The sequence below is a fragment of the Anolis carolinensis genome, chromosome 2 (assembly GCF_035594765.1).
Source record: "Anolis carolinensis isolate JA03-04 chromosome 2, rAnoCar3.1.pri, whole genome shotgun sequence".
In the NCBI taxonomy this organism is placed as follows: Eukaryota; Metazoa; Chordata; class Lepidosauria; order Squamata; family Dactyloidae; genus Anolis; species Anolis carolinensis.
In genome coordinates this window covers 219,513,345-219,539,290 of record NC_085842.1, presented here as the reverse complement: position 1 = coordinate 219,539,290, position 25,946 = coordinate 219,513,345, and the positions used below count along the sequence as shown (strand labels likewise).

General features: G+C 37.1%; 1 protein-coding gene across 2 annotated transcripts in view; it reads right to left on the bottom strand.

The window, feature by feature from the left end:
• Positions 1-2,048: 2,048 nt before the first annotated feature.
• Positions 2,049-25,946, bottom strand: part of slc44a1 (solute carrier family 44 member 1) — a 116,229-nt gene continuing 92,331 nt past the window's right edge. The window contains exons 9-16 of one of the 2 annotated variants that reach the window (XM_008115281.3): positions 24,467-24,653; positions 21,882-22,047; positions 18,214-18,370; positions 16,588-16,671; positions 14,584-14,721; positions 10,022-10,258; positions 9,060-9,140; positions 2,049-6,555 (exon numbers count right to left, since the gene is read on the bottom strand). In XM_008115281.3, coding sequence (XP_008113488.1) covers positions 6,532-6,555; positions 9,060-9,140; positions 10,022-10,258; positions 14,584-14,721; positions 16,588-16,671; positions 18,214-18,370; positions 21,882-22,047; positions 24,467-24,653 — 1,074 coding nt within the window. In that variant the 3' untranslated portion in view covers positions 2,049-6,531. Of the gene's footprint in view, positions 6,556-8,846; positions 9,141-10,021; positions 10,259-14,583; positions 14,722-16,587; positions 16,672-18,213; positions 18,371-21,881; positions 22,048-24,466; positions 24,654-25,946 lie in introns of those variants that run through there. The other variant, XM_008115280.3, reaches the window with a different exon arrangement.

The following is a 25,946-nucleotide window of genomic DNA, read 5'->3' as shown; positions in this document are numbered from 1 at the left end:
ATATTATCATCCAGATGAAATAAACTCAGTGCTTGATTCCACAGTATGTGGCCCCAAACATATGTAGGAAGCTTAACTGAATGACTGGTCAATGAAACGATCCATAATTTAGGGAATTTTCAGGACTGCACATCTGTAATACTCCAGGATATCTAACCTACCTTTATGCAAATTGTTACTTACCCAGTTTGTAATAAACAAAGTGGGTAGGAAACAGCTTTGCTTGACAACCAGGGAGAATCAAAAGAAGCAAATAAAATGAATGGACAGAAATGACCCTATAGAGCAGTGCTTCTTAAATTATCTGATGTGGTGGTCTTGTGGGTTTTCTTCTCCAACACCATTTGCTGCAACTGTTTCTCTTTCCTGACTTCACAGCCAATGGTTCATAGCCTGGCACCAGTACCTGAGGTAGAACAAGTAGCTAGCTGCATATCAGGACTAAAAGGATAGGTAAACTTTCTTTAGTTGGCATGGAACTGAGTTATACTTTAAAACCAATGAATTAATCAATTCATTGCTGAATCAACAATGAACAGACCTTAAAACAGACCTTAGGAAAGCAATGTAGATACAGGTTGAGTATCCCATATTTGACATTCTTGATACCAGAAGTGTTTTGGATTTCAGTTTTTTTATCACCTTTACTTTAAAGCTCTCTCATAGATGGATGGACTTTGATGTCCTACATGCAAGTTACCTAGGAAGTTTTCCCTTTCTAATAACTTCAGGAAGACAGAGATGTTGGGAGTTCTGTCACTGTTAACATCAATGATATTAAAAGTAAAGCATAAATCACATCAAAGAGTTGACTTAAAACACAAAAGAAGATAATCTATTCAAAGTCTCCTGTCTCCAAAGCAGATCTGTAGAAATAGACTCTCCAGCACAAAGGCCTGGCGATTTTTATGATCTCAAGAGAAACCATCTGAGGAGAAAGGGTAAAACATTAAAACACATAGCAAAACTGCACAATACTGTAAAATTGCACATGCTCACAGCATCTTTTTCTTCTTTTTAAAATCTGTTTTTTTACAACCCCTTCCAGAAATACACTTTGCTCCCCCAGCCCCAACATAGCATATCAAGAATATAGTAAGTATGCTACATGAGGTAGGATTGAATTTACAATCATACATGTACCACTGGATTGATGGCCTGCTCCAATAATATAATTAAGTCTATTGTATACAATTTACTTAGCTGTATCATTGCAGATGGGAGCTCTTGTTTCTTTGATGTTGGCATTTGAAAATAAGAAGTATTCTGGAGGAAATCAAATCTTGTAAACAGGACAATGCCTGTATGCTTTATTTCTGTGAGTATTTGTCAGGTTGTTGGCATTTAGAATATGACTGTAATATTTTTGGGAAAAAACAGCATTGTCCAAAAGGCATACCCTCTTGAAATCTCTGTAATCCTATGATTTATTGTTCCAACACATTAATACTTGACCAGTTATGTTGACCAGTGACATGCCAACTTTATGCTTTGTAGGGTATCTGAGAAGATTCAAAGTTGCCCTTATTTCTCTGCAATGTACATCCAGTGAGAAGAGTATCTCTGCATGTAGACCATAGGGTCTTCAAACTGTTTAAGCAGAGGGCCGGTTCACGGTACCTCAGACTGTTGGGAGCCAGTCTACAGTTTGACAAAAACATCAACAAATTCCTGTCCACACTGCACATTCTCATTTGTAGGGGAGGAAAGAAAAACAATACAACATTTTGAAACGAACAATTTTAACCAACATATACTTGCCAGTATTTCAATGGGAAGTGTGGGCCTGATGAGATAGTCAAGTTAATTAAGACTGTTATTGTGTGCCTTTGAGTTGTTTCAGAAAAGGGTGACCCTAAGTCTAAAGTTTAGGGCAGGGGGCGGATAAAGGACCTTGGAGAGCTGCATTCGGACCTCGGGCCTTAATTTGGGATCCCCTGATGTAGATGAAAACCTGGGCACACTTTTGTGTACAGTCTCCAACCTGTGCAGAATTCTTTTTTAAAGCCTGAGGGAAATATTAGCCACAGAAAGTTTTAGACACCATGTTAAGAAACCAAATTTATTTGTAAAACAGGACCTGTATATAAAAATGCTGCACAATCAAGGTATACAAAAATACAAAATTTTTGTTTCTGATTACAATTCTAGTTGCAAGTTCAAACCAAAAATCATCTCTCTTCCTAAGGGAAAGCAGGAAACACAAGCTTGTGGAACCTGGCAAAGCAGGAGTTTTGATGATATCGAAGTGAGCCAAATCTGTGCCTCCTGTCTTGAAGGATGATTTCTGAAACTAAGGTTAATGGGAATTAACCTCAGTGGAGCCACAGTAAGTGACCCACCACTTTCCTTGCTTTGGAATCCAGCGTCTGTGGTTTTCAAGCTGTTGAGCCCAGGTTTCTTTCTCTTGTTGCCAAACCCATTGACTTAAGCAGACTCTGTCTGAAGTCCAGTTTCATGGGAGAGCCACCGTACTTCCTTCCCCAAATTAAGGCTCCTCTTAACTCTCCTCCTAAATATTCTTACAGTAACATGTAATATATACATTGAAAGAGATTTAAAGCAGTGCTCTAGTTTAAGCCTAGACTAATGCCTTGGTTCCTGCTAACACACAAGCATTTCAACCAACAGACCTAATGAAGGATCACTATTCAAGCTGGTCATGTCCAACAGGTGACATGAAGGTGCTAGCAGGAACAGAGGCCAATCTAGTTTGCTAGTCTTAAAATGCACTTCCACAATTGGTTTCTGTGACTGATAAAGAAAGGGTTCTGCTTTTTTCTTAACTGTCCTGAATTTTATTGCAAGTAGTCTGAAAAGATTTAGATGTCAGATGATTGATAAAAAATGAAACTGAAGCATTTAGTTAGACAGCAAAGACCACCAATTAATTACAAAATGCTATGTTTTCTTCAGCAGCAATTTTTAAAAATTTGATTCTTTAAAGGAAGCACAGAATCAAAACAGCCATTTGTTAAAAAAAAATCAAAACAGAAAAAAACAAAAAATTGGTGGCCATTCAACTCTAGTGGGTGTCTCTTCACCCATTTTTGCAACCGTTTAGCTAAGCTTATCTAGAACAACAGCTCTCTTTTTCAAAAAGATTTTCTTAAGGAGTGATCCAACTATTGAGGCATTACTTCTCTCTTTTCCACATTTGCATTTAGTGCAATAAAGTTTAAAAATTCTGCTCTGAAATATTTAACTTTACATTAACAAAAATAGTTTTCTTAAAAAAATTGTAACAAAAAGGAATATATAGCATAAACAGATCATGAAATTATTCTCTGCAATTACACTGTAAGCATTTACCATTACAAGAAGCCAAACAATGGAATACTAGCATTCATTATGAATTAAGTTTCAGGAATGAAGAAAGGAATTTAACACACAAAATATGGACAAGGTCTTGTTACTGGATAAAACGAAAGCCAACAGCCAGCAATGAAGCTCTTCAAAAGGCCTCTGGACCATCCATGCTGATAGGAACCAAGCCCTGTCAAACTTTGGAACCTTCTGGAAAGCAATGGTAATTGTGTTTCTGCTGTTATGATTTATCCATACACTGTAGCAAGCCTGCAAAACTTATGGCTCTCTGGGTGTTTTGGACTTCAGCTCCCACAATTCCTGGCCGTTGGACAAGCTGCCCAGGGCTTGTGGGAGTTGAAACTCCAAAACCTGGAGGGCTACAGGCTGTGCTCAATAGCCTTGCCTACACAAATAACAGACGAACTGACCAAAATTGTTCGGTAACTATATTACTTCAGGGCATTGGATGTGGGAACATTACAGTTAAACATTTTCCCCTAAAAGGTCACCCCCTCCCATATTTGTGTGTTTGACTTTTACAGATTTGATTATTCGAGGATTTGATTAATGTACTCTTTCTAGGAGTCCCTATGTCAATTTCCGTTGAATTCTGACCACAAAGTTGCACTAGAGGACCTATAGATTCCTAGGGAGAATGCTTTGCTAGATGTTTGTCCTTCTACAAGATTCTATGACCAACTTCTGAACAGAGTATTGGAGTATCTACAAATGCCTACAATGTTCTTTCAGGTAAAAATTATAGTGTTTTAATAGGGGTTTTAATCCGTTTCTTTGGCGGTCCTCTGTGCCTAACCTCAGTGAATGTGATGGTCTACTGTAGCCTGCATGTAAAATAGTATACCACATCTGAGAGAAGGGTTCCAATAACAATCGACTTAACAAGTCAGCTTTCCATATGTAGTGATTTTTTGGGTGTGTAATCAATGTGTTCCAGTATGAAACTCCTTACATCAACAATCTGCAATTTAATGTTGTACTTTCCTGGAACAGCATTACTACCTCACCTGTTGTTCTATGGTATCTACATAAAGAATCAGCCAGCATCCTGAATTCTTTCCAACCACTCTCTCTAATGGATATAGCTACTGAGGTGCTCCAGAGGGCCCTGACAGTGCAATTCCTATGGATATGGTAGGTGTAGTCTAAAATCTATACAGCCACTTAATCCCATCTCAAATTAATCAGAATGCTTGACTATATGGAAGTTTGGCTATCTAGAGGCTCTCAACTCATCTCATTTCAGAGATAACTGATGGGCACTAAGATTTTCAATGAATGACCACTAGACCAAGTCTTGAAAGCAAACCAGGAGTAGAAAATTGAAAGGCTTCATTTCATTCCATTGTACACAATTAAATTACAACATTCCAGATCAAAAATGAGCACTATCTTACAAGATTAGGGCATTAATCTGCCCATTACCAAGAGAACCACTCACATAAACGTTTCAAGATCACCTACCAGGTGCAACTAGATGAAAATATCTACTATATATCAAATATCATTTTTAAACTCATCACTCATCACATGATAAAAACTTCTATTGCTACTGAACCCCAAAAGTAAGAAATGTTTTCCAGAATGGACATTTAACATGATTGAAGAACTTTAATTCTTTGAATTAAGAGACCTAAATGATATTCCTATGTGTTTTTACAACACAAAGGGGAAATAATAGAAATGGCCTGGGTATATGAATAGGGCTGAATTAAATTTTTAGGCACTAGAAAGGGGGGGGGGGGGCTTAAAGTGCAGCATGCATGGGGACTAGAGATTGCTCAACGCTTTTGTCACCTACACTTTTTCTTCCACCTCTCCTTCCCCTGACAGGATGTAAGCATGGGGAAATATTGTGAGGGCAGGAAGAATCTACAGCCTGACCTGCACCCTTGATGCAGTTTAAATATCTCCCTCCCATACTTAATAGGGATCTGGTATTTCAACACACAATTTGGGCCACTGTAAAATCCACTTTACTCTTAAAATAATTAGATATGCTATTTTTTTCTTTAAACAGTTACACTCTAGAAGTGTGGAAAGACAAGAAAGACACAAATATTGCTTTCTGGAAGCTTCTGAAGTATTCATGTGGCTCTCAGGTACTATGAGCATGAATGTACAGAGGCTCTAAGAACTATGATAGATACTAAGGCAGTGACATTTTAAGAAGATATTTACCTGCTCTTTCCCACTATACTCCATTAATTACAAAACATATAATGAAACATGACCAAGAAATGATGTCAATAGTAAAGAAAAAACAAACAAATGACTTACAGTACTTTTTTGTATAGTTGTACAGCTTCTCTCTTTACTCCTAGCATCTTTCCATGTAGTCATGGATGAATAATAACAGAGCATAGCTAAGGCTGAGCTTTAGATGCCTGTTATTCATCCACTTATTTAAAAGAATTTGCGTAGTCGAAAAGAACAATGGAGTGCAAAGGACAATATTAAATTCAAAGGGAAAACTAAAGTAACACAGGACAAAAGTTGCATATAAAACTTGTCCTCCCTCATATGCCTTTAGTTTGTCCTTCACAGATTCAGGGGCTGTCTCAATATCTAAATACCTGAGGAGTTGGTTAGGTTATTTTTTAATGCATTAGATATAAATTGTCAAATGTGTTAATGAGAAAAAAAACTGAATAGGCTGAACTTTGAGAATCCTATTAGCATCCCACTGCAAAAGAGCAAGCAAAACCTAACATGATTAATGTATTATTCATTTCCGTTCTGAAAAAGAAAAGAAAATTTATGAAGGATTTGTCCCCTCTAAACAGTCATTATCCATTGAGTTTTAAAGAGTTATGCTCATTAAAAATAACTATGAGGGGAAATGATTTGACCCACTTGTTATTTCAAATTTGCATTCTTGCACAATACCTTTCAAATATTATGTTATCTTTCTCTAAATTATGAAATATCTCAATCTTTTTACAATCATAACATTGCACAAACCACAATGATTAGATTTTTAAATGGAGCAATGATAAAAGTTGCTTGTAAAAGCCACCCGTATGAAAAGAGTACATGTTTCACAAAAATAATCATTAAAAAAGTATTAAATCCCTGTTCCTTTTCTCTGATTTTGGCTGCTTTTTAAATAATATATATATATATATAGATATATATAGAGATAGATAGGTAAGATAGATATTGTTTTGGAATGTCAATGGTTTCCATAATGGCTGGCTCGCTTCAAGATGAACTTGCTCCAGAAGCCTAGAAAAAAAAGACAAGAAAGTTCTAGGTAAATGTTTTAGACTGTGAATACGAAATTCATGTTTACATATATAGAAAAACATTAGTACAAAGGAACAGTAGTATTTCTGAAAATGTATCTCCGGACAAAGTTCTAGAAAGCAAATCTAAAACAATATTCAGTTTGCTAAACAATAAGGGGAGTTTCAGACAGAGAATATTGTTTTAATATACATGGTATCAGTGTAAATGTTATGATAGGACAGATCCAGGCCTGACTTTCCATGAACAGAATAAGAGGAGTTGTGCTAGATGAGACCAAAGAGCTATATTGTATAACATTCTGCTTTCACCCATATCTATCCAATACATGGCATTTGCTATACTATATTATACTATCCACACAATTAAGATGGAAGCAAGTCATAAGATGAAAACAATCTGACCACTATTCTTTCTCCTCAGATCTTTGATTTGATATCAATGTCTTAGAAAATATATACTCAAGTAATTTATTACTTGCTGTCTGCCTATGTGGTACAGAAAGTTATAAAAGTATAGGCTCTCAGTTTTAATAGGATGAATTCTCTTAACACAGAGGACTGACTTACCAACCCTATGGGTGCCAAAACATACATTTTCTCTCTCTCTCTCTCTCTCTCTCTCTCTCTCTCTCTCTCTCTCTCTCTCTCTCTCTCTCTCTCTCTCTCTCTCACACACACACACACACACACACACACACACACACACACAGATGTTCAAACTCTGCTTTTCCATAGACAGGAAAATAAAGTCAAACATAGGTTTAAAGCATCCACATTTTCTTGAAATTTCTCCTATTCTAGATGCTGTTTTGTTACTGGAGTTTGAAATTGAATGGCGTTACAATAATGGTTTTGTTCAGATGTAACAGCAAATGATGGTTTAATGTTATGGTGTTAAAGTTTTGAGTCAGTGTGGTCCTCCTCTTTTATCCTCTGATGTTGATGTGACAAAGAGACCGGAAACATCCACATCCCAAACTCAGGACACTTTAAACAGGTTAGTTAAAATTCCATGACCACAAATCATTCCTTAAACATGCTTGTTGGAACTGTAGTTTGGTTCAGATTTAACAACAAATGGTAACCAGTTTAAAACAAGAGTCTGTAAGTAAAAATAACTAAATTGCATGTTGCAAATTTCTGCAGCAATCTCTCTCTGTATTAGCATCTATCTTACTTCCACTTGTACCATCATGATGAACACATTCAAAACTGTTGTGTAAAAAGGGAACAATCTGCCTATTGAAAGAATCAATATATAATCTAACATTTCCAGCATCTTCTATTGCTCCCAATAATTCTTTTCTCACAAAGTCACTACCTGTTCTCAGCTCCCCGTGGGATATAATAAAAGTTGTAGAAGTTTGTAGTTGCAGAAGTTTTATTAGTGCATTATTAGACAATTAGCTTATGTTACTTATGCCAGGTCAGTTTCTATGACTGATTTTATTTGCTCCAAATATAGCATATGAGCTAGCTCCCAAATGTCCCAATTGGATGAAAGAAAATACACAAATAACTCCATTTTGTTTTATTGCTCTTGGACTTTTCCGATTTCTGAGAATTTGATGGCTTACTTTTAAAAAGTGGCTCCCTTTGAAAGTAAAACAAGGAAGAGTTTGAAACTGAGAAAGCCATATTTGTCCATAAGACACAACATCAAAATACAGAAAAAGGAATGACAAGGAGAGAAGGGAAAAGAGAATACAAGAAATATTACTTTAGCAGGTTGAAAGGAGTAACTGCATCCACTTCCTTGGTTGGTGGGGATGATTACCTTAGAAATGAGTGCCAAAACTAAGCTAAATAGAGCTTGTTTGTTTAGATGGAAATAATCAGGGAAGTGAAACAGCTCTCATTCTGAATCACCACTGATCTCCACAACCACAGATACTAGGAATTCAGTTACAACAAGCAGAATGGTAGAAAATACACATATTTACAATTTTTGCTCTTTGAAGTCAAATGATTCACAAATGCGGCCATAATACAATTATCTACTCAGTGTAGGCCCATACAATAAAAGTTTAGCAAACATTATGTCAGGCCCATCAACATATTTGATAGAATTCAGGCACAAAAATGTCATCATAGAAAGGACACACAGGTACTTTGTTGGTTGTGCTTTACACCAGGAGTCCTTCAAAGCAAGGGCTATTTCTCCTGCATGTGTCCAGCCCCTAGGGCACTGTCAGTGCTATTAAACATCTTTACTGCTGGGCTCTGAGGTTACAGAAACATTGCAGAAGAATGAAGATACAGTTCCTTTCAGCTTACTTTTATGGGAGATGGTCTCAGCTGTGACAAAAACTCTGCCATCCAGGTGATAGGCAAGCTCACAAACAGAAAAAGCAAAACATCCTGAGTGACACAAATGACAAAGACTTCTCCTGAAGAAGCACAGTCAGTGAAAATAGAAAGAGACAGGAAGTACAAATGAAACTCTTGGAAGAGAGCCGCCATCTCTTCCCTTGGACCTACCATTGGTTTGAGTTCCCTGCCTTCAGGTCCACCTCCCCTGCCAGCTTCTTTCATTGCTTTTCTGCTGTTCTCCACAAATTCCTAAAGTAACAGTTGGGGAAAAGTACTGTATCATTTTTCCATACTACAAATTCCAGGATAAAAGGGCTAACCTTCTCCAAGGCAATGATTCTTGTGGTTTAAAGACGAATAACTGTCGCTAGTGCTGTTTCGGTTAGTCATTTAAACCAGGGGTTCTTAAACCTTTTCCACTCATGATTCCTTTCTACCTAAGTTTTTATGTGAGTCCAGGGATACAGGTCCAGAAAATAGGTATAAAAATCAAACATTTACTGATAATAAATCAACATTTGAAAGGCTAAGCTAATTATTTTTTGTGGAGTGCAGCTGAAGCATCTTCTGCAGACTCCAGTGCAAACCCTGCACATTGTTGCTAACAGATTTATGTAAATGGTGCCCTTCAGAAACCTTTTACTGCTGCCATTTTTTTCATGAACCCAACATGACCCTGTTAGGGGTCAGGACCCACGGTTTAAGAAATACTGACTTAAATCACAATAAAAATTGAAGACGATATTGAAAAGCTTAATATGACTTTGCATTTGGATTTTATGTTCAAGATACTACATCATTTCTCAGGGCACCTTTTACATTTTAACTGGAAAAATGTCATGTGTTTTCCATAATGCAAATGATTGCTGCATGGGACTCTCCCAGAAACTGCTGGTCTTGATATAGATGCTTTCAAGCATTCCCCCACATGTTGGATGTAAAATGTTCCACCCCCCAAGTCTAAATCAATATCAATATCAATATTCAGTATCAAACTCAAACCCAAATCAAAAAAATCATAAAAGTGGTCCTTAGTATGTGCAAAATTAACACCCACTATAAAGTTTCTACACTTTATAGCTCCTCATATTTAAATACTGGATAGGTACAGAATGTGAAAAGGCACTTACCATAAGAACTTTGTCCATATAAAACTCCTTCCCTGGGCTGCCATCATTATATTTAGTGTCAATGGCAAAACATAAGAAAAGGACATCCACAACCATTTCATAAATCGACAGGAAGCAGTGAGCAACCAAGAATGCAAACAGGCAGACAATGATAAGTGGCAGGACCCATACTGTGTAGTCTCGCTGGTAATTCAGTAGCATGATCCCTGCCAAGCCTGTGCTGCAAACAATTAGGACCTAGAGAGAACAAACACAGGTTCTAGTTGGCCAGAAAAATTATGAATGTCTCAATGCTGCCGAGTTTTCTCTTACTAAGACTGATTTTTAAATGTCACACTAATTTATTCTATTTTTGTAAGTAATGAGAGGTAGGTTTAAATTAGAATTTGACAGAATTTGTCATCACAGTTTGAAAGGTTTCTAATGCTACTCCTGGGCAATATGGGAATAAAAGTATAAAGCATTGGTTATGATCTTTAAAGCTCTACCATGGTTTGGGACCAGGTTACCTATAGGATCAGCTTCTCTTGAATAATCTGCCCCAAACATCTATGGAACATCCAAATGTGAGTTGAGATTTTTAATGCTGACATGAAACAAGTTCTGCTAACAACTGTGGGATCAAGACAGATTGCTGTGGGAGTGATTGCTCAGGGAGGCCAACATTTGCCAATAACTGATGTAAGTCAGGGACTGAAAAAGTGCAGCCCAAGAAATCCATGCCAAGCCCCCTCTGAAGCCCTCAAATTTGTCTGGTTGTTATTCAGTTTAGAACCTGTAGATTCATTAAACAAATCGGCGTCATCAAAGGAAGGTCTTCAATGACTGTCCTAGCAGAAGATGAGAGGTTGGATAAATGAAGCCAAGCATAGCAGCAAATTGCCACCGCATGAGCCAGCATTTTACCACAAGTGTCAGCTGTGTGCTTCAAAAGCTGAACCTGGTGATGCATCAGGAACAGAGCCTCCTGCTGGACAGCGTAGTTTTGACCTTATCATCCAGACAGTCAAAGAAAGGAGCAATAGAGTCCCACAGATGTCTCTGATTTTCCATACAGGCTTTGTAGGTCCAGATGTGGGCCAACAACGCAGCAGCAGAGTAGATCTTCCTTCCAATAGCATTGATCTTATTATCTGCCGGCGTGGAATGAAGACGTAGTTCGAGCGAGACTGAACCTTGTCAATAATGATGGAGTATGGTTTTGGATGATGTGAAAACTAAGGCAAGTCAAAATCATCAACTTGGTACCAAGTTTCTACTTTCCCTGAAGCAGGCAGCAGAGAGAAGGAGTTGGACCAGGATCACTTGCAGCAAGTAAGGCAAGAATGCCTTGGTTCTGACGACTGAGCAGGAAAGCAGTACCCCAATGACAAAGACGAGCCAGCCTCTGACCAAGAAGGTGAATGGGGTTCATAATCTTCATCAATGATGCACAGAATACCCAATTATGTGATTCACAGAGACCACAAAGAATAAGTTATTTTCTGCCAGCACCACTGTCTGTAGAAAATCCATGTTCCTCAGAATTCTCCCTCATTTGTAAAAGGAAGATTAGTTTGACTTTAATATCTTATTTTGCTCTATCTTTAATATATCTTTTAGAAAATCAATGCAAGCATTTTAACATTTCTTTTAGAATTAGTTATCAAAAATCCTAATTTAATGAAAAAATATTTCAGTGCATTTTCAAGTGTGAATCCTGGTTTTTTAAATGAAAGATACCTGTGAAAATGCATTCTACTTGATTTTGAAACCTGGCTTACGCTAAAAAACAAACTGCTTGATAGGGGCAGTAGTATTTAACTAACGGTGAGGGAGAATTCTACAGTGCTATTTTCATTTCATCTTACTGTGTTCTTTTCATCCATTTGAGAAATGTACCCATTTCACCATCTTAAGGATGTTCTCTAGGACCTTGATAGTACATGGCACATCCATTTCAAAGAAACCTCACAGTGCAGTCCAATAAGCTTAAAGCAATTATATCTAATTATTCACTCTCTCCTACTGTGATTTATTGACTTGTTTATTTGTAGGATTACAAATTCTCCTCTCAGAAACTCAATTGGCTCTAGTGTGAATTAGTGTACAATAGGAAAGGATAATTTATAACAGGTACCTCGGTGCCATGGTACAGATTTAAGCATGTTTGATTCCCAAGTCTATTGTTGTGAAGCATTTTTGTTATTGTTGTTACATGCTGTCAAGTTGCTTTAACAGACTGCAATTCTCTGAAGAAAAAACTTCCATGAGCTCCTGTTATTAACCTGACGTGCTTTGGTCTTGCAATCAAGGCCATGGCTCCCTTGATTAAGTCCATCCACACAAATTAGACTATTTCTTCCCATACTGCTTTCATAATAACTTCAATAAGTGACACATGTCATCCTATGATATGCACAAAGTGCAATAGCCACACCTTAGTCATTTTGGCTTCTACTAAAGAATTCAGATTTGATCTGCCCTTACATCCATGTATTTGTCTTTTTGGTAGTCCATAATTCTCACGCAACACTACATTTCAAATGAGTTAATTTTTCTCCCTGTCAGGTTTTTCAATATCCAGCTTTCATAACCATATATTGAAATACGGAATGGATTATCCTGATGTAGGTATTTAATTTCTGCATTTGAGGATTTTATCTAGCTCCATCATAACTACCCTTCAATATGTGTCTTCTTCTCATTTAAGTCTTTGCTATTTTCAGTATTCCTTATATTACCGACCCCCTTATTTTCACATCTCCACCTTCTGAGTACCTGCTTTCTGTATAAATGTTTCTGCAGATAAATTAAACAAGTAGTTAGTAAAATACACTCTTGTCAAACCTCTCCCAACTGGAAACCACTCTGTTTCTGCATGTTTTTTGTCATGAGAGTGCACTCTTGTCCAGAGTAAAAGAAATGTACTTTGAAAAATGTTCAAAAACCTTCCGGGACTGTAGGGGAAAAATCATCAAAATAAGGTCTTCTGTTCACTGTATTTTTAACTCTTTTACTTCCTATCCAGTTTCTCCTCAGTCTATTAATTGAAATGGTCAGACTCAATCACCCTTTGACTTCTCTTCAAAGTGGAAATAAAATCATAAAAATATAAGCTTATTGGGGGCAGGGAGCATTCTTTAGATCCTGCAATCTAATATCATGGCAGGAATTCAGCTTCCTATTAAATCCAGCTTTTAATTAATAGTTCCAATGTACTCATTAAATTAATTATCCTGATAACTAAGGCTATTACATGTCTGTCAGTGAATGGTATTTTACTCTCATCCTGAGAACACTTCTTAAGGACAGGCTTTAATGTCATAGGACTCTGAAAGCCATTCACTAGCAGCAATTGCAATCCAGGGACAATCTCACCAGATGAAAATCATGGCAAAGATAACAAATACTAAGAGGAGACTATAACAGAGGAAGAATAAAGTGAAGAAGTGTGATGAAGTGATATCACATAGAAGCTCAGAAAGGCTCCTAGTCCTACTGTAACTGCAGTTGATGAAAAACGTACTGAAGGAAAGGTGTGAGCCTCACTAGCATAAGATTCCCACTAAAAATGCTTCACTCATTTCTGGAAGTTTCTGAAGTGGCTCTGTGCAGTTGCAGGACAACCACTATATGTGGAGCAACTGGCAGTGAAAAAAAAAGGATTTCCAGTAGTTGATGACCAAGATTAAGTATCTTTCTGTCAATTCTGACCTTGACAACAGAACTAAACTAAATAGTGGAACCTTAATTTTTTAAAAAATCCTCAAAAGAGAAAGGGAATATACAAAAGCATACAAATTATACACATCTCCTCAAAACCATACTTGCACACTTTTATTTATTAATTAAATTATTTCTATTCTATCTCATGTGAAAAAGTCTCAAAATGACATACAGGTAAATGTCCTGCATAATTTATACATGATACATTGAGTACCTCAATATGATTACTGTAATGTACTAAATGTGGGGCTGCCTTCAAAGAGTCTTTGAGAGACTTCAGTTGGCCCAAAATGAACTAGATAGAGTGCTCATATGAAACTGAGATGCTTTTAGAACATTTGTACTAAGTATCAATGTATTTGGGGAACTAGTCAAAGGGATAGTAAAGTACTATATTCCCCCAGGAAAGGCATTTGTTCTGACAATGTGCCTAACCTTGCTTTCCAGAGATCCTGCAAACATGCTATTGTATGAGCTAATGAAGAAACCCTTTTTTGCAACTTCACACCAATCTCCTTTCTCAAAGGTTCATGAAGCTACCTTTTTTTAAAGTCTCTTCTGTCACATAATGACAATTTTATTGGGTTTCTTATTAACTTCGGTATTTTAAGCGAATGTTTTATCTACTATCTATCATGCTGATTATTCTGTTTTAATGGTTTCTTTGAACACTACTTTGAATGTCACTCCGTTAGGGGAAATACAGGAAACGTTAAAACAGAGTAAGTAAATAATCAACTATTTTGGCACAGGATTTATTTTCTTAAAAAAAAACTCTACAAGAACACAATGCTTTGAATACACCCAAATAAAATGTCTGAGATTAATTCACAACATTTTTGGCTCAATCCTACCTTTCCAAGAAAGAGCATGAAGTCTCCCACTGTATTTATGGCAGCCACTCGCAAAGCATTCTCTACTAGTATCACAAAGGCATCCTTTGCTGAGGTGCAGAAGTTGGTGCTGTTGATAGCAGTGGCTGTGTATGCATTCTAGGTAAAGAAACAGGTAGTTTCATTGGTTAGATTATCTTCTGCCCAAACTTCCTCACTTTTAGATACCTTCACAGACATTAATGTGAATTTTGTCAAGAAAATCACTTCATCACTTAGGGACATTTAGTACACATGTGACTACAAAGAAAGGATAAGAAAATATTAGATTGAATTTCTGATTTAATCAAGTCAATGGGACTTGAGATAGCAATGATAACATCATTTCTGATGGCTCTGATGGCTTGGATTGACGTGTCATGGTGTCTATAGAACTTCCATTGTGCAAGCGGTTTCACAATTCTGAAACACACAAAGATAACTTGCAATACTTTGTCACGCAAATGGCATTTATGTTTTTATAACTATGCAAAATAGCACCACCTAAAACAACAACATATGTGGGATTTTTATTCTGTCGAGACGGGTTTAGGCCAATGTGTCTGATTTTTCTCTAAGTCACAAAATCGGGATGCAAATTATTACAGTTAGATTAGAGCAGTGGTTCTCTACCTGTAGGTCCCCAGATGATTTGGCCTTCAACTCCCAGAAATCCTAACAGCTAGTAAATTGGCTGGGATTTCTGGGAGTTGTATGCCAAAACACCTGGGGACCCACAGGTTGAGAACCACTGGATTAGAGTATGTGTATGAGAGGGAGCTTTGTACAATTTTAAATCTCGATCTATTTCAAATAAGACATGATGCCTTAGATTCTCATAAATTGTGTGTGGAAAGTATGTGCCCCCCCCCCCAATGTTTTTTGGACTGTAATTCCCAGAAGCTTTTGCAGGAATAACTACTGGTGAGAGATGATGGGAATTGTAGTCCAACAGCAGCTGGAGGGATATGCAAATCCCAAGTCATTCACTCCAAATCATTCCACGCAAGCTCTCTAAAATTAGAAGTGACACACTGCTAAATGATTACTATTCAGAATGACTTCAAGCTGCTTATGCAAAACAGAGAACACATATTGACATCTAGCTAAACCACAGTGTAATATGACATCTGAATACAGCTATTGGATATTAACTGGGAACTGACCCATAAGGTCAAGTGCAACAAGACTCCTCTTGTTAACAGAACTGCAATGCATGACAGTGAATTACTCAGAGAAATAACAAGAGAAATAGAGGGAAAAAAGAGTATAGAGAGAAGGGGGGGGGGAGAGAGCATATTGCCATTATTTTTGAAGATATAAACTTTCAAATGGATGGAGGGCCTAGGATAACATTCATGTATCCATTTTTCAGGATTTTAACCCACTTAAAACTGATTGGAAAGATGGATGTGAGGGTATAAGGATGTATACCCTCACATCTGGTATACAGATGTGAAAAACAGTACATTAAACTAAACTATTTACACAATAGTGACAGAATGTTGGTAGAGCAAAAGAGGAAAAATGGTAAAACTGCAACACAATATTAAAAGAAAATCCTTACCAAACCGATATGTATTGAATTATTATTAGTCTATTGCAATTCATTGTACTTTTCTTTCGTGGAAATGCAGGATAGGAGGAAATGTTAAGATTGCAATAAATTGCAATAAACACACACTGTGATTTCTCCTGTCAATCACTGCACAGATTTGTTTCAGTACTGATTGCATCACTGTGGCTTCTCATCTAAACTATTAGATTTTCTCTTATATACAGTCAATGACCTTTGAGAGATCACAATGCACCTTAATTTAAACAAAGGCTCTACACATACAGCACAAAGGTGAATTTAAATAGTAACACACCAACTGATTACCCCAGGGAAAATATTTCATCCTCCATTTTAAATTTGGTTTAAAGGCTAAGGTTAAACTTCCCAGACTTTTCTTTTTTAAACGACAAGAGACCATAACATCTTACCTGATTTAAGTAAGTCAGGCACTTTTCTAGACACCAAAGGCAGCAAATGCAGGCTTTCAGAATACATCGAGCACAGGCATTTTCCTAGGATAAGGAGAGCAATAAAACAAAAAAGGAAATTTTAATGGAAGAAAGGAACCATTACATGCTCAGTAATACTACAATGTGGAATGCTTTTTAAATAGCAAGATACTTCAAATACAAAATTTATTTTACCCTGGTATTTTTTTTTGCACCGATAGCTCCAAACCGAGTTTTAATTTGATGCTTCTTGTAGCTAGATGCTAGACAAACGTTTTCTCTCAATGCAACCTCATCAGTTTATTCAGAGAAACCACAGTGTGAATCAGGTGGTAGAAGGAACAAGAAGCAACTACTTTCACAATGGCAACCATATCCAATCAGATTTCTCTATAATACACCTCAGACTACACCAGGCACTTTGGACAAGGTTTTGGGGCCCACACTATTCATTATCCCAACTCCTACAGTGGCGAAAAATTCATTTTTTTTCTGCACCACAACCTGAAACCACAAAGAAATCCTGTTAAACCCCACTGTGCCTGGCATTATTTCCTGGGCCATTTCTCAAAAATATTGTAGTAATGCCAAGAACATTGGAATACTCTCTCTGTATTCATCTCTGAAGTACATCGAAGTACTGTGGTTGCAAAGGATGTACCCATGACAGCAATAACCCATCTTTTTGAAACAGACTACGCTTTAAATCATGAGAGAAATCTAATAATGTCACATACAACTCATACTACATTTGGACACATAAATAGTCCAAAGACAATATGCAATTGAAAGATGTGCAGTCAATAACGACAATTATTCCTTCCTCACTGTTGTTTTCAACATCTTATGGCTCCCTGGAAATAGTTCTTTTTTGAACCCAAGAGGCTAAATAATGGAATTCTCTTATTTACTAGAGAGAAAATATAATTTTTCTTCTAAGTTTTCCTTTACTACTTTGTTTTCTGGGGTGCTGGTTCTATAACAAAATTTGCTGTCTTATAGACTGAAGCAAAATAAGGAGTTATTGGCCACAAGTTCTGTGTGTCTGGTTTTTAGAAGGATCTGGTTTGTCAGCGAGAAACCTAACACTGAACTACTCAGGCCACAGGTGGACAACAATCAGTGGCAGATGGCTATGTATATCCTGGTGAGACCTTGGCGGCCTTGTCTTTACATTGTCTGTTCAATTCTTCCTATCCAGCTCCTCTCCCCAATGTGTAATATAGTCCCCACAAACATCTGTGAGGAAGTCACAAGCAGCTATGTTCTCCCACTTTTGTCTTTCCTTATCTGATTTAACACTGTATGGGGTTTTTTTTTTCAAAACATGAAAAAACTACAAAGAAAACTAAAGCAAGCTAGAGGGGGTAATAACAGGCACAAGATGGCTAATTAAACCTTGAAGGATTCAGGGGGTAAATGAGCCACCCTTTCTTGAGAAAATTGGGGGGATCATAGGGACTCTGGGGCATAAAAATGGCCATGGAGGGGCTGTGTGGAGCTAAAATAAACCTTTGCTTTGACCCACATTATACCTACATTACTGAAAATTTCTTCACTTATTTTCACCAAACAATCCCAACATATGTAACAAACCCCCCTTACTTTTCCTTTGACTTGCGTATGAATATACATTAGTATCATCCGTGGAATCTTCACTAAGGTAATAATGAAAGACCCTTTCGCCACAGTCCCTAGGTGGTAACAGATCAAGCGATTGACAGATGCCAAAATAGGTGTGAATGGCAAATTTCTTTTTTCCCTGTGTGGATGAAAAAGAAAAAGAACCTCGCAATGATATCATATACCAGGAGCAGTCAAAATAGCTATGACTCAGCAGTCAAATGAACAACGAAGGACTTTTAAAGGTTATACATTTGATGGTTGTGAATCCTGTACCAATATAAATTACAATGATAGCTCTGTACACCAGTTTCAAGGATGACTGAGACTTCAACCTGTAAAGGCTTTGCAGAAATATAAAGACTACATGCACATTAAGGAGGCAAAAACAGCCTAGCAATATGTCTTGTTTATGATAGTGGTAACTAGTCTCATACATTTCTTTGCTCTGTCTGCGTCTTCATGTATCTCATCATGTTGGTCCCAATTGGTTTTGCAATCATTCCAAGGCCACGCTTCATTAGCAAAGTAAGACTTTCACTACACACAGAATCCAAGTTTTGTGAGCATTTTGGTAAACAAAACTAAAACACCAATTTACATATATGTAAATAACTTTAAAATTATTAAATTTCCCATGAAAATTTAAATAGAAGCAAGCTCCAAAGATTTTTGAATCCAGCTTTAAGCCCTGTGTGCTGATTCAGACATTAATCTTCACTGTGCATAAGGACCAAGCACTCATCACTTATTCATCATTACTGCAATTTGTATACCCTCAACCTTGGGAGTAGTTCAAATTAGTTTCTCATTGCATCTTAATTTGGACATTGTTTTAATAACTGTTTAAAAATTTAACACTTTGAACAACAACTCTTAGAATTCTCAATTCTGTGAGCTATAGCCCCAAAGAATAATTTTTCCCAACTTCTGGTTTTAATACTGATGCTAGTAAGTGAAATTCGAAAATACAGATGCTCAGCGCTTACAGCATTAAGAAAACATGGTGAAATTGTCCCCACTGCCCAGAGAGAGTTAGGGGACAGTGTTTTTGGACAAAATATAAATCCTTTAAAAATGTTGGGAGTGAGGGATGTTGGAAGTACTGGCCAACAAAAAGCCCATGCACCACATTGTCACTGCTTGTTTAAATAACCCCAAAGACCTCCACACATACAAACACACACAAAGGGAGGATCATGTGCACACGTATCTGCTGGCAGTGTCATGTTTTATTAAGGTGATAGTGTCTGAGCCAACGTCACAGGTGTTTATGATTTTTATTGTTACAGTACAAATGGTAGCAAACTAAAACACAGATCCGTACATCTTATGTAACAGGAAACTGTGGTTTATACTAGAATCAGATAATCATAGAGTTGGAAGAGGCCTCATGGGCCATCCAGTCCAACCCCCTGCCAAGAAGCAGGAAAAACTACCTATAACAAAGTCACCACAAAAAAGGAGAGGAGTGACTAAGGTCCTAATTCTTTATCAGCAGTACCATATTTAGAAAGCTTTTTAGACCCTGCTTATGGGAAGTCTTCTGTTTATTGCAAGTCACTGACTTTCAGATTAAATTCCCACTGGTTTTAGAGGTTACGGTTTAGTTGGTATATCCAGGTTCTAATTCGTAAATGTGGCAGATCTCCCATGGTCATTATTTTTGGTCTTGGCTAATTATCTCTGAGAAACAACTGTTCTTCCTTCTTAATGCTGTTTTTGTAAATATGCTAACATTGCTGGAGTCCTGAAACTTCTTTGGACAGAACTCCATAGCCACAATTGTTACTTGGCAATGATAATTTGAGAATCTAGAGAACTACAGACAAGCAAGTAAATTTTCCAAGTGACAAATTTTTAGGTGATCCCTCAAAACCTATGTTTGTTAATCAGCTTAAGGCAATTTCTTTAAAGATAAGAACATGCAAAAACCATTCATTTTCAGAAGGCTGGAGAGGAAATGGTCAAGTCAAGTCACAGAAGGCTATGGAATATGACAGAAGCTAAGCCATGCCAAGAGGCTAGCACATACCTAGTTCCCTCTGGGGCTTAAGATGTTATTTTAATCCTCTTCATCCATTTGGGAGTGGTCCATCTGCATGAGCAGCCTAAGTCATGACGTGGGAGCTTCAAAGGTTGCAGAAACTCCTTCAGTTGACACATGCTGCTCTCTCAAGTGTCAAAACTCAAATAAACACTCTCTCTAATAATCTCTGAAGATTTAATTTAAGGAGGAACTAGGAAGAGAGTAAAAATCTCTATTTGGGGGGAAAGGACCTTTAATCTACAAAAGGCACTATGTATTACTAATTTAAATTGGTCTATTCAGGCAATCTCCAAGTTACAAACATCCAATTTACATATGACTCCTAGTTATAAACAGGAGTGAGACAACAGGAAAAAAAAGAGGAAATCTAACCCTAGGAAGGGAAATTCACTCCTGTAAGAGTTATCATGGAAGAAAGGTGTCTAAATGAAAGCTTTATCACCCATCCTTGTTTCCATGACAACTCAAAACTGTCAAAAACCAATTGTGAAGGGGACAGAAAGTGAGGTGAAATCTTCTGAACAGGGGCACAGACAGCAAAACAAACATTATCTTTCCCTATGCTATCCAAAACTTTAAAAATATTTTTGGATGGAGTTACACTTAAAAATGTATCTGTTCCAATTTATATATAAAATCAACTTAAGAACATACCCGCAAAACCTATCTTTTTGTAACTCGGGGACTGCCTGTACTCAGAAGAGGTCTTTATATCTGCTTTGTTTTTTTTTCATTCTTAGATTATTAGCTGCATAATGGAGCATTCCTTACCCACCCTTCAACTATAGTCTTACTTCCTGTCAAGTACCGGCCTGTTTTCATTATATAAAATGAGCTCTCAAAGTCAGTCCCCATTAAAGTAGAAGTACGAAATCAACAGAAACTTAGTAAGTAACATCTATATAAGTTCTATTGAGTGATTAGGTTTACTTATACAACAGGACTAGAAACTGAACTTGGGCTTTTGAAAAATCTTTTGTGTGGACTTGAAAAAAAATAGAGAGCAACTACAATGAATGTAAAATAATAATATAATAATAATATATTTTGCACACCAGGTCAATGCTTGGCTCCCCTCCTCTACGTGTAATACACCAGAGTATGGGTTATTGGGGCCATGCTATTTCCAGTCAGTAAGATTGCAGCTGGTATAACTTTGAATGAAAGTTGGATCATGCACACAACATGAACCTATTAATTTAGAGAGGCATTGGCCAGGGGTCAGGAACTGCATTGGTCTCATATGGAACAGTGGAGAGGTGCATCCCTGCATATATTTTTTAAAAAGTGACCCTGACATTATTGGGAACCTTCCTGACTTATTTTAGGACTAAAGGGGATGAGAACATACCATTTTTTACATGCTCCCAAGAAGTATAACAAACATTTTTGCAAAATAATTGCAATAAGAAATGTTTGTGCAAAAAAAATAAAATAAAGAGACCTTAAAATAGCTAATCCTCCCTCATGCCCTCACCCAAAGGACGATATCTCACTGAATTCCATAGGACTTATGGGTGAGAATGCATGGGGTTTACATTATTTGCCCAATCCAAGATACCAAGTCTTTTAATGATTGAATTGTGTCAGAATCTCTCACCTTGTAAAATAATACGTCACAACAGCTCCTGCTACAGTCATCTGCTGACAGGCAAGGATAAATTCACTGATCCAGACTAAACCCACAACATGATACCACCACATATACCTCAGTGGGCCTGCAACTCGGAATTCCACAAAGCCCTGCTCATTTTTGACCGGGCTACCTAGAAGAAGAAATAAGGGAGCGGAAAGGAGGGAAGACATTTGAAAAATTCATTCTACAAGAAAACATCATTTTTTATATTCAAATAAAGATATTACATATACATTGCACTGCATCATTTTATGTGATACTCAAAAATTCTTATTTTAAAAATCCCACTTGTGTCCTTATCTTTAAAAAATTGCCTTAAGCTGGTTAACAAATATCAGTGAAAATATTACAATAAATCAAAACATATTCGGTGTTGTCAAACAAATAAAAACAGTCAGGATATAAACAACTCATCATCACAATATTGTATCCTGCAAGCTCTGTAGAAAACGTCTTTAGTAAAAAGTAGAAGTCAAACATATGAGACCAAATGCACTTTCTTCAGGAAGATATACCTTAATTGTAGTCTCACAACCAGAGATTCCTCTCATGGATAAGCACCCACAGTGTGAAAAATGGCAGGAATGCAAAGAGAGCTCCTGAAACTGATTGAAGGGGTTAGACGAGGACATCTGGATAGAGATGGTTTTTCAGATATCCTGGCTCCAGACTAATCCTAGGGTGCATCTACACTGTAGAATTGATGCAGTTTGACACCACTTAAACTATAATGGTTCAATGCTATGGAATCCTAGGAACTGCAATTTTACAATGTCTTCAGCCTCTTCGCCATAGAGTTCTGATGCCTCACTAAACTACACCTACCATGATTCCGTAGCATTGAGCCAAAGACCGGGCTGTGGCGCAGGCTGGAAAGCAAGCCAGCTGCAACAAATCAACAAATCACTCTGACCAAGAGGTCATGAGTTCAAGGCCAGCCCGGTGCCTGCGTCTTGTCTCTGTCTCTGTTCTGTGTCATGGCATTGAATGTTTGCCTTTATGTGTGCAACGTGATCCACCCTGAGTCCCCTTCGGGGTGAGAAGGGCGGAATATAAATGCTGTAAATAAATAAATAAATAAATAAATGGCACTTAAAGTGCTGTCGAATTTTGTTAATTGTGTAGTATAAATGCATTCCTAGTCTTAAAAGCTAAAACAAGCAATTCAAACCAAGTTTAGAAACCAAACTATGATTGGTGAAGATCTTAAAATACTGTAATATGTATGCCCCTGACAGATCTGGCAATCAATGATTAAAAGGGGACTAAGATGGGACAATTAGTGTTGTGTTTTATTGCAGAATCCACACAGATCTAGACCTAAAATATAGGCATTCTACAACATTGTAGACTTGTAAATAATGTCCCCAAACCTCAATCATCGCCAATACACGTTTGTTTCCTAAAATTAAACATCTGGGACAGTCTAACAAATCTAATGATCTTTGCTATTCAGGTCCTTCTTAGTTCAGTTAACATGAGTATTGAGAATAAAAAACATCCAAGGAAGATTTCAGCAAACTATGATGTGGTAAAGTAGAAATGACATGATCCAGTTGTCACTAGGTTATCTTCATTTAGGGAAAATTGAATTTTTTGAAATAAAACAACTGAATTCATGGGAAGTAGAGAATATACTACAATAAATGAAGTTCATTTTTAAAAAATATATATTTTATGCCCACCTTGTGTTTTCCACCTCTAGGTCAAACACATTTAAGTCTGCACATACAACCCCTCATTTGGGTATAGGAAAGTTTCATATACTGGAATTTTTCACTGGGATGATAACCCCACAATGCATAGAAATTTATTTTTAAAATTTCTATTGTAATTGTGAACAAATGTATGGTCCAGACACCAATTTCATAACCATATGAAGGTATGAGGGCACAATTATGACCTCCTACTAAAAAAATGTAAACTGGCAATGCTCAGGAGTTTGCTTTTCTTTTGGTATAAGCTTTATTCTAAAACAAATACAGGGGCCTGCAATTAATTTAAAAGGAGAACTGCCACTCTGGTAGGTTTCCAGTAGCAACAAAAATAATTCTCTATTTTTGACACACACACACACACACACACACACAATTTTGACAGATGGCAAAATAAAATGTTTTGGTGCGACAAAAATGGCCTTGGATGCATGATTCCCAGCTCTGTCCATAAGAATGAATAATGTGCCTATAATATTCTGCATTGACTGACGTTTTCAAGCACTATTCCTCCAAAAGCTAATAAAAAATGGAGCAATTCTTGTCCATCTGCATTTGTGGTGAAACCACAAATCAATAAATCCACAAAAATATTGCCGATTATGTGCTTATACACACAAAAAACCACAAACCATGCCTTGTTTTGTTTTCTTGTCAGTTGTTTTAAAGTATGTGCTCAATCCCTAAATTTAATTTACTTATAAAATCATAGAATCACAGAGTTGGAAGAGATCTCGTGCCATCCAGTCCAACCCCCTGCCAAGAAGCAGGAAATCGCATAAACAGAATACGATGAAATTGCAGAAAATAGCTTCTAAAACATATAGAACATACCTGTGGTACCTAGGAAGAGCAAGACTGTGATCCAATATACCCAGAAAAGCATGAGGGCAAAAAAAGTCCAAAATGGCTGGAAGACGAGCAGTGGCAGGTGAATGAAGACCTTTCCAGCCACGTGGAACAAGGCAATTGTGAGAGATACTCGTTTACGCATAACTAACATTATCAGCAGTAAAATAACCTGGAGAAGAAAGGAGATTCTACATCATATTTTAGACTATTTTTATGTACTGAAGTCAAATAGCCTTCCTATGCAGAACTCCAAATCCAAACTTCACATATAGTAGACTTGGTCTCTGACAAAATGGAGGACATTATCCTGACATTAACAACCACCAATTAAAAAAGTAGATATTTAGGCCACTGCATAACACACTTGATACAAACCTGGATTTACAACAGAGTATACCTCTGAAGGAAACTTGCACACACTCTTTTCTAATCTATCTGAATGATAAACATCTAATGTTTATATTAATGTGTAAAATGAGAGGATTCTTCTGTATACTTTGTCAAAATTAGTTTTGGTTAAATAGAGCCTAAGATGCTGGATTTAAACCTGTATTTCTAAAGGTTAAAGGGATTCGAACATGATCAACCCTGGAATTCAATTGGTGACCTTAGGGCAATCATTTTCTCTCAAAACTATCTATTATCACAGGATTGCAAAAAAAGGAAAGGAAAGAAAAGAAAGGGAAAATAAATGAAGTCTTGACATACATGTATATCCTGTCTTCTAAAAAGTAACATCTTGTTAAAGAGTACATATAACGTCATGGGAAACTAGTTATTTGTACCATACTATCCATTCAAACAGCAAGAACATTGTATTATTTACCTGCTTTCCAACAATTTTGATTAAATAAAAAATTACTCTTGTCTTGAAGAGGATCACTGTGAGCACACGAACAAACATTTATGATGAAAATTTAAATATACTGTAGCATTTTGGAGACAATCCTCATGCACTTGTCCCCTCACATCACTAGCCAATCCACTCATGGCTCTACAAAACAAAACACCAGCACTGTTGATACACTTTCTCTTACTGTTATGAATCGGCTTGAACACAAGAAAAACACGGAATGTCAGTGAGAGCAGATTCGTCTGTTTCTGTTTCATAACCAGTCAAACTGTTCAGATGGGCCCAAAACTAGGAGATAGCCAGAGTTTGGACTATTCCTCAACACTTAAGGTGGCATTGCCCTGCATTACCCTGCATCAGCTCCCTGCAGTGTTTGGCCACAACTGAGCTAGTTCAGGGCCCACCCAACCTATGTGGTCAGTGCAGATGTTCCCCATGACTAATCAGGGATTCAAAACCTGGTCTCCCAGCATCCTAGCTCAACTCTAAAGCCAATAAACCATGATAGCTCCTATACACAAACAATTGAAAACGAAATAAAAATACACACCCGTATGAATACATTTTCCTACATGGAAAAAACTACATATATTTGTACTGCACTACATG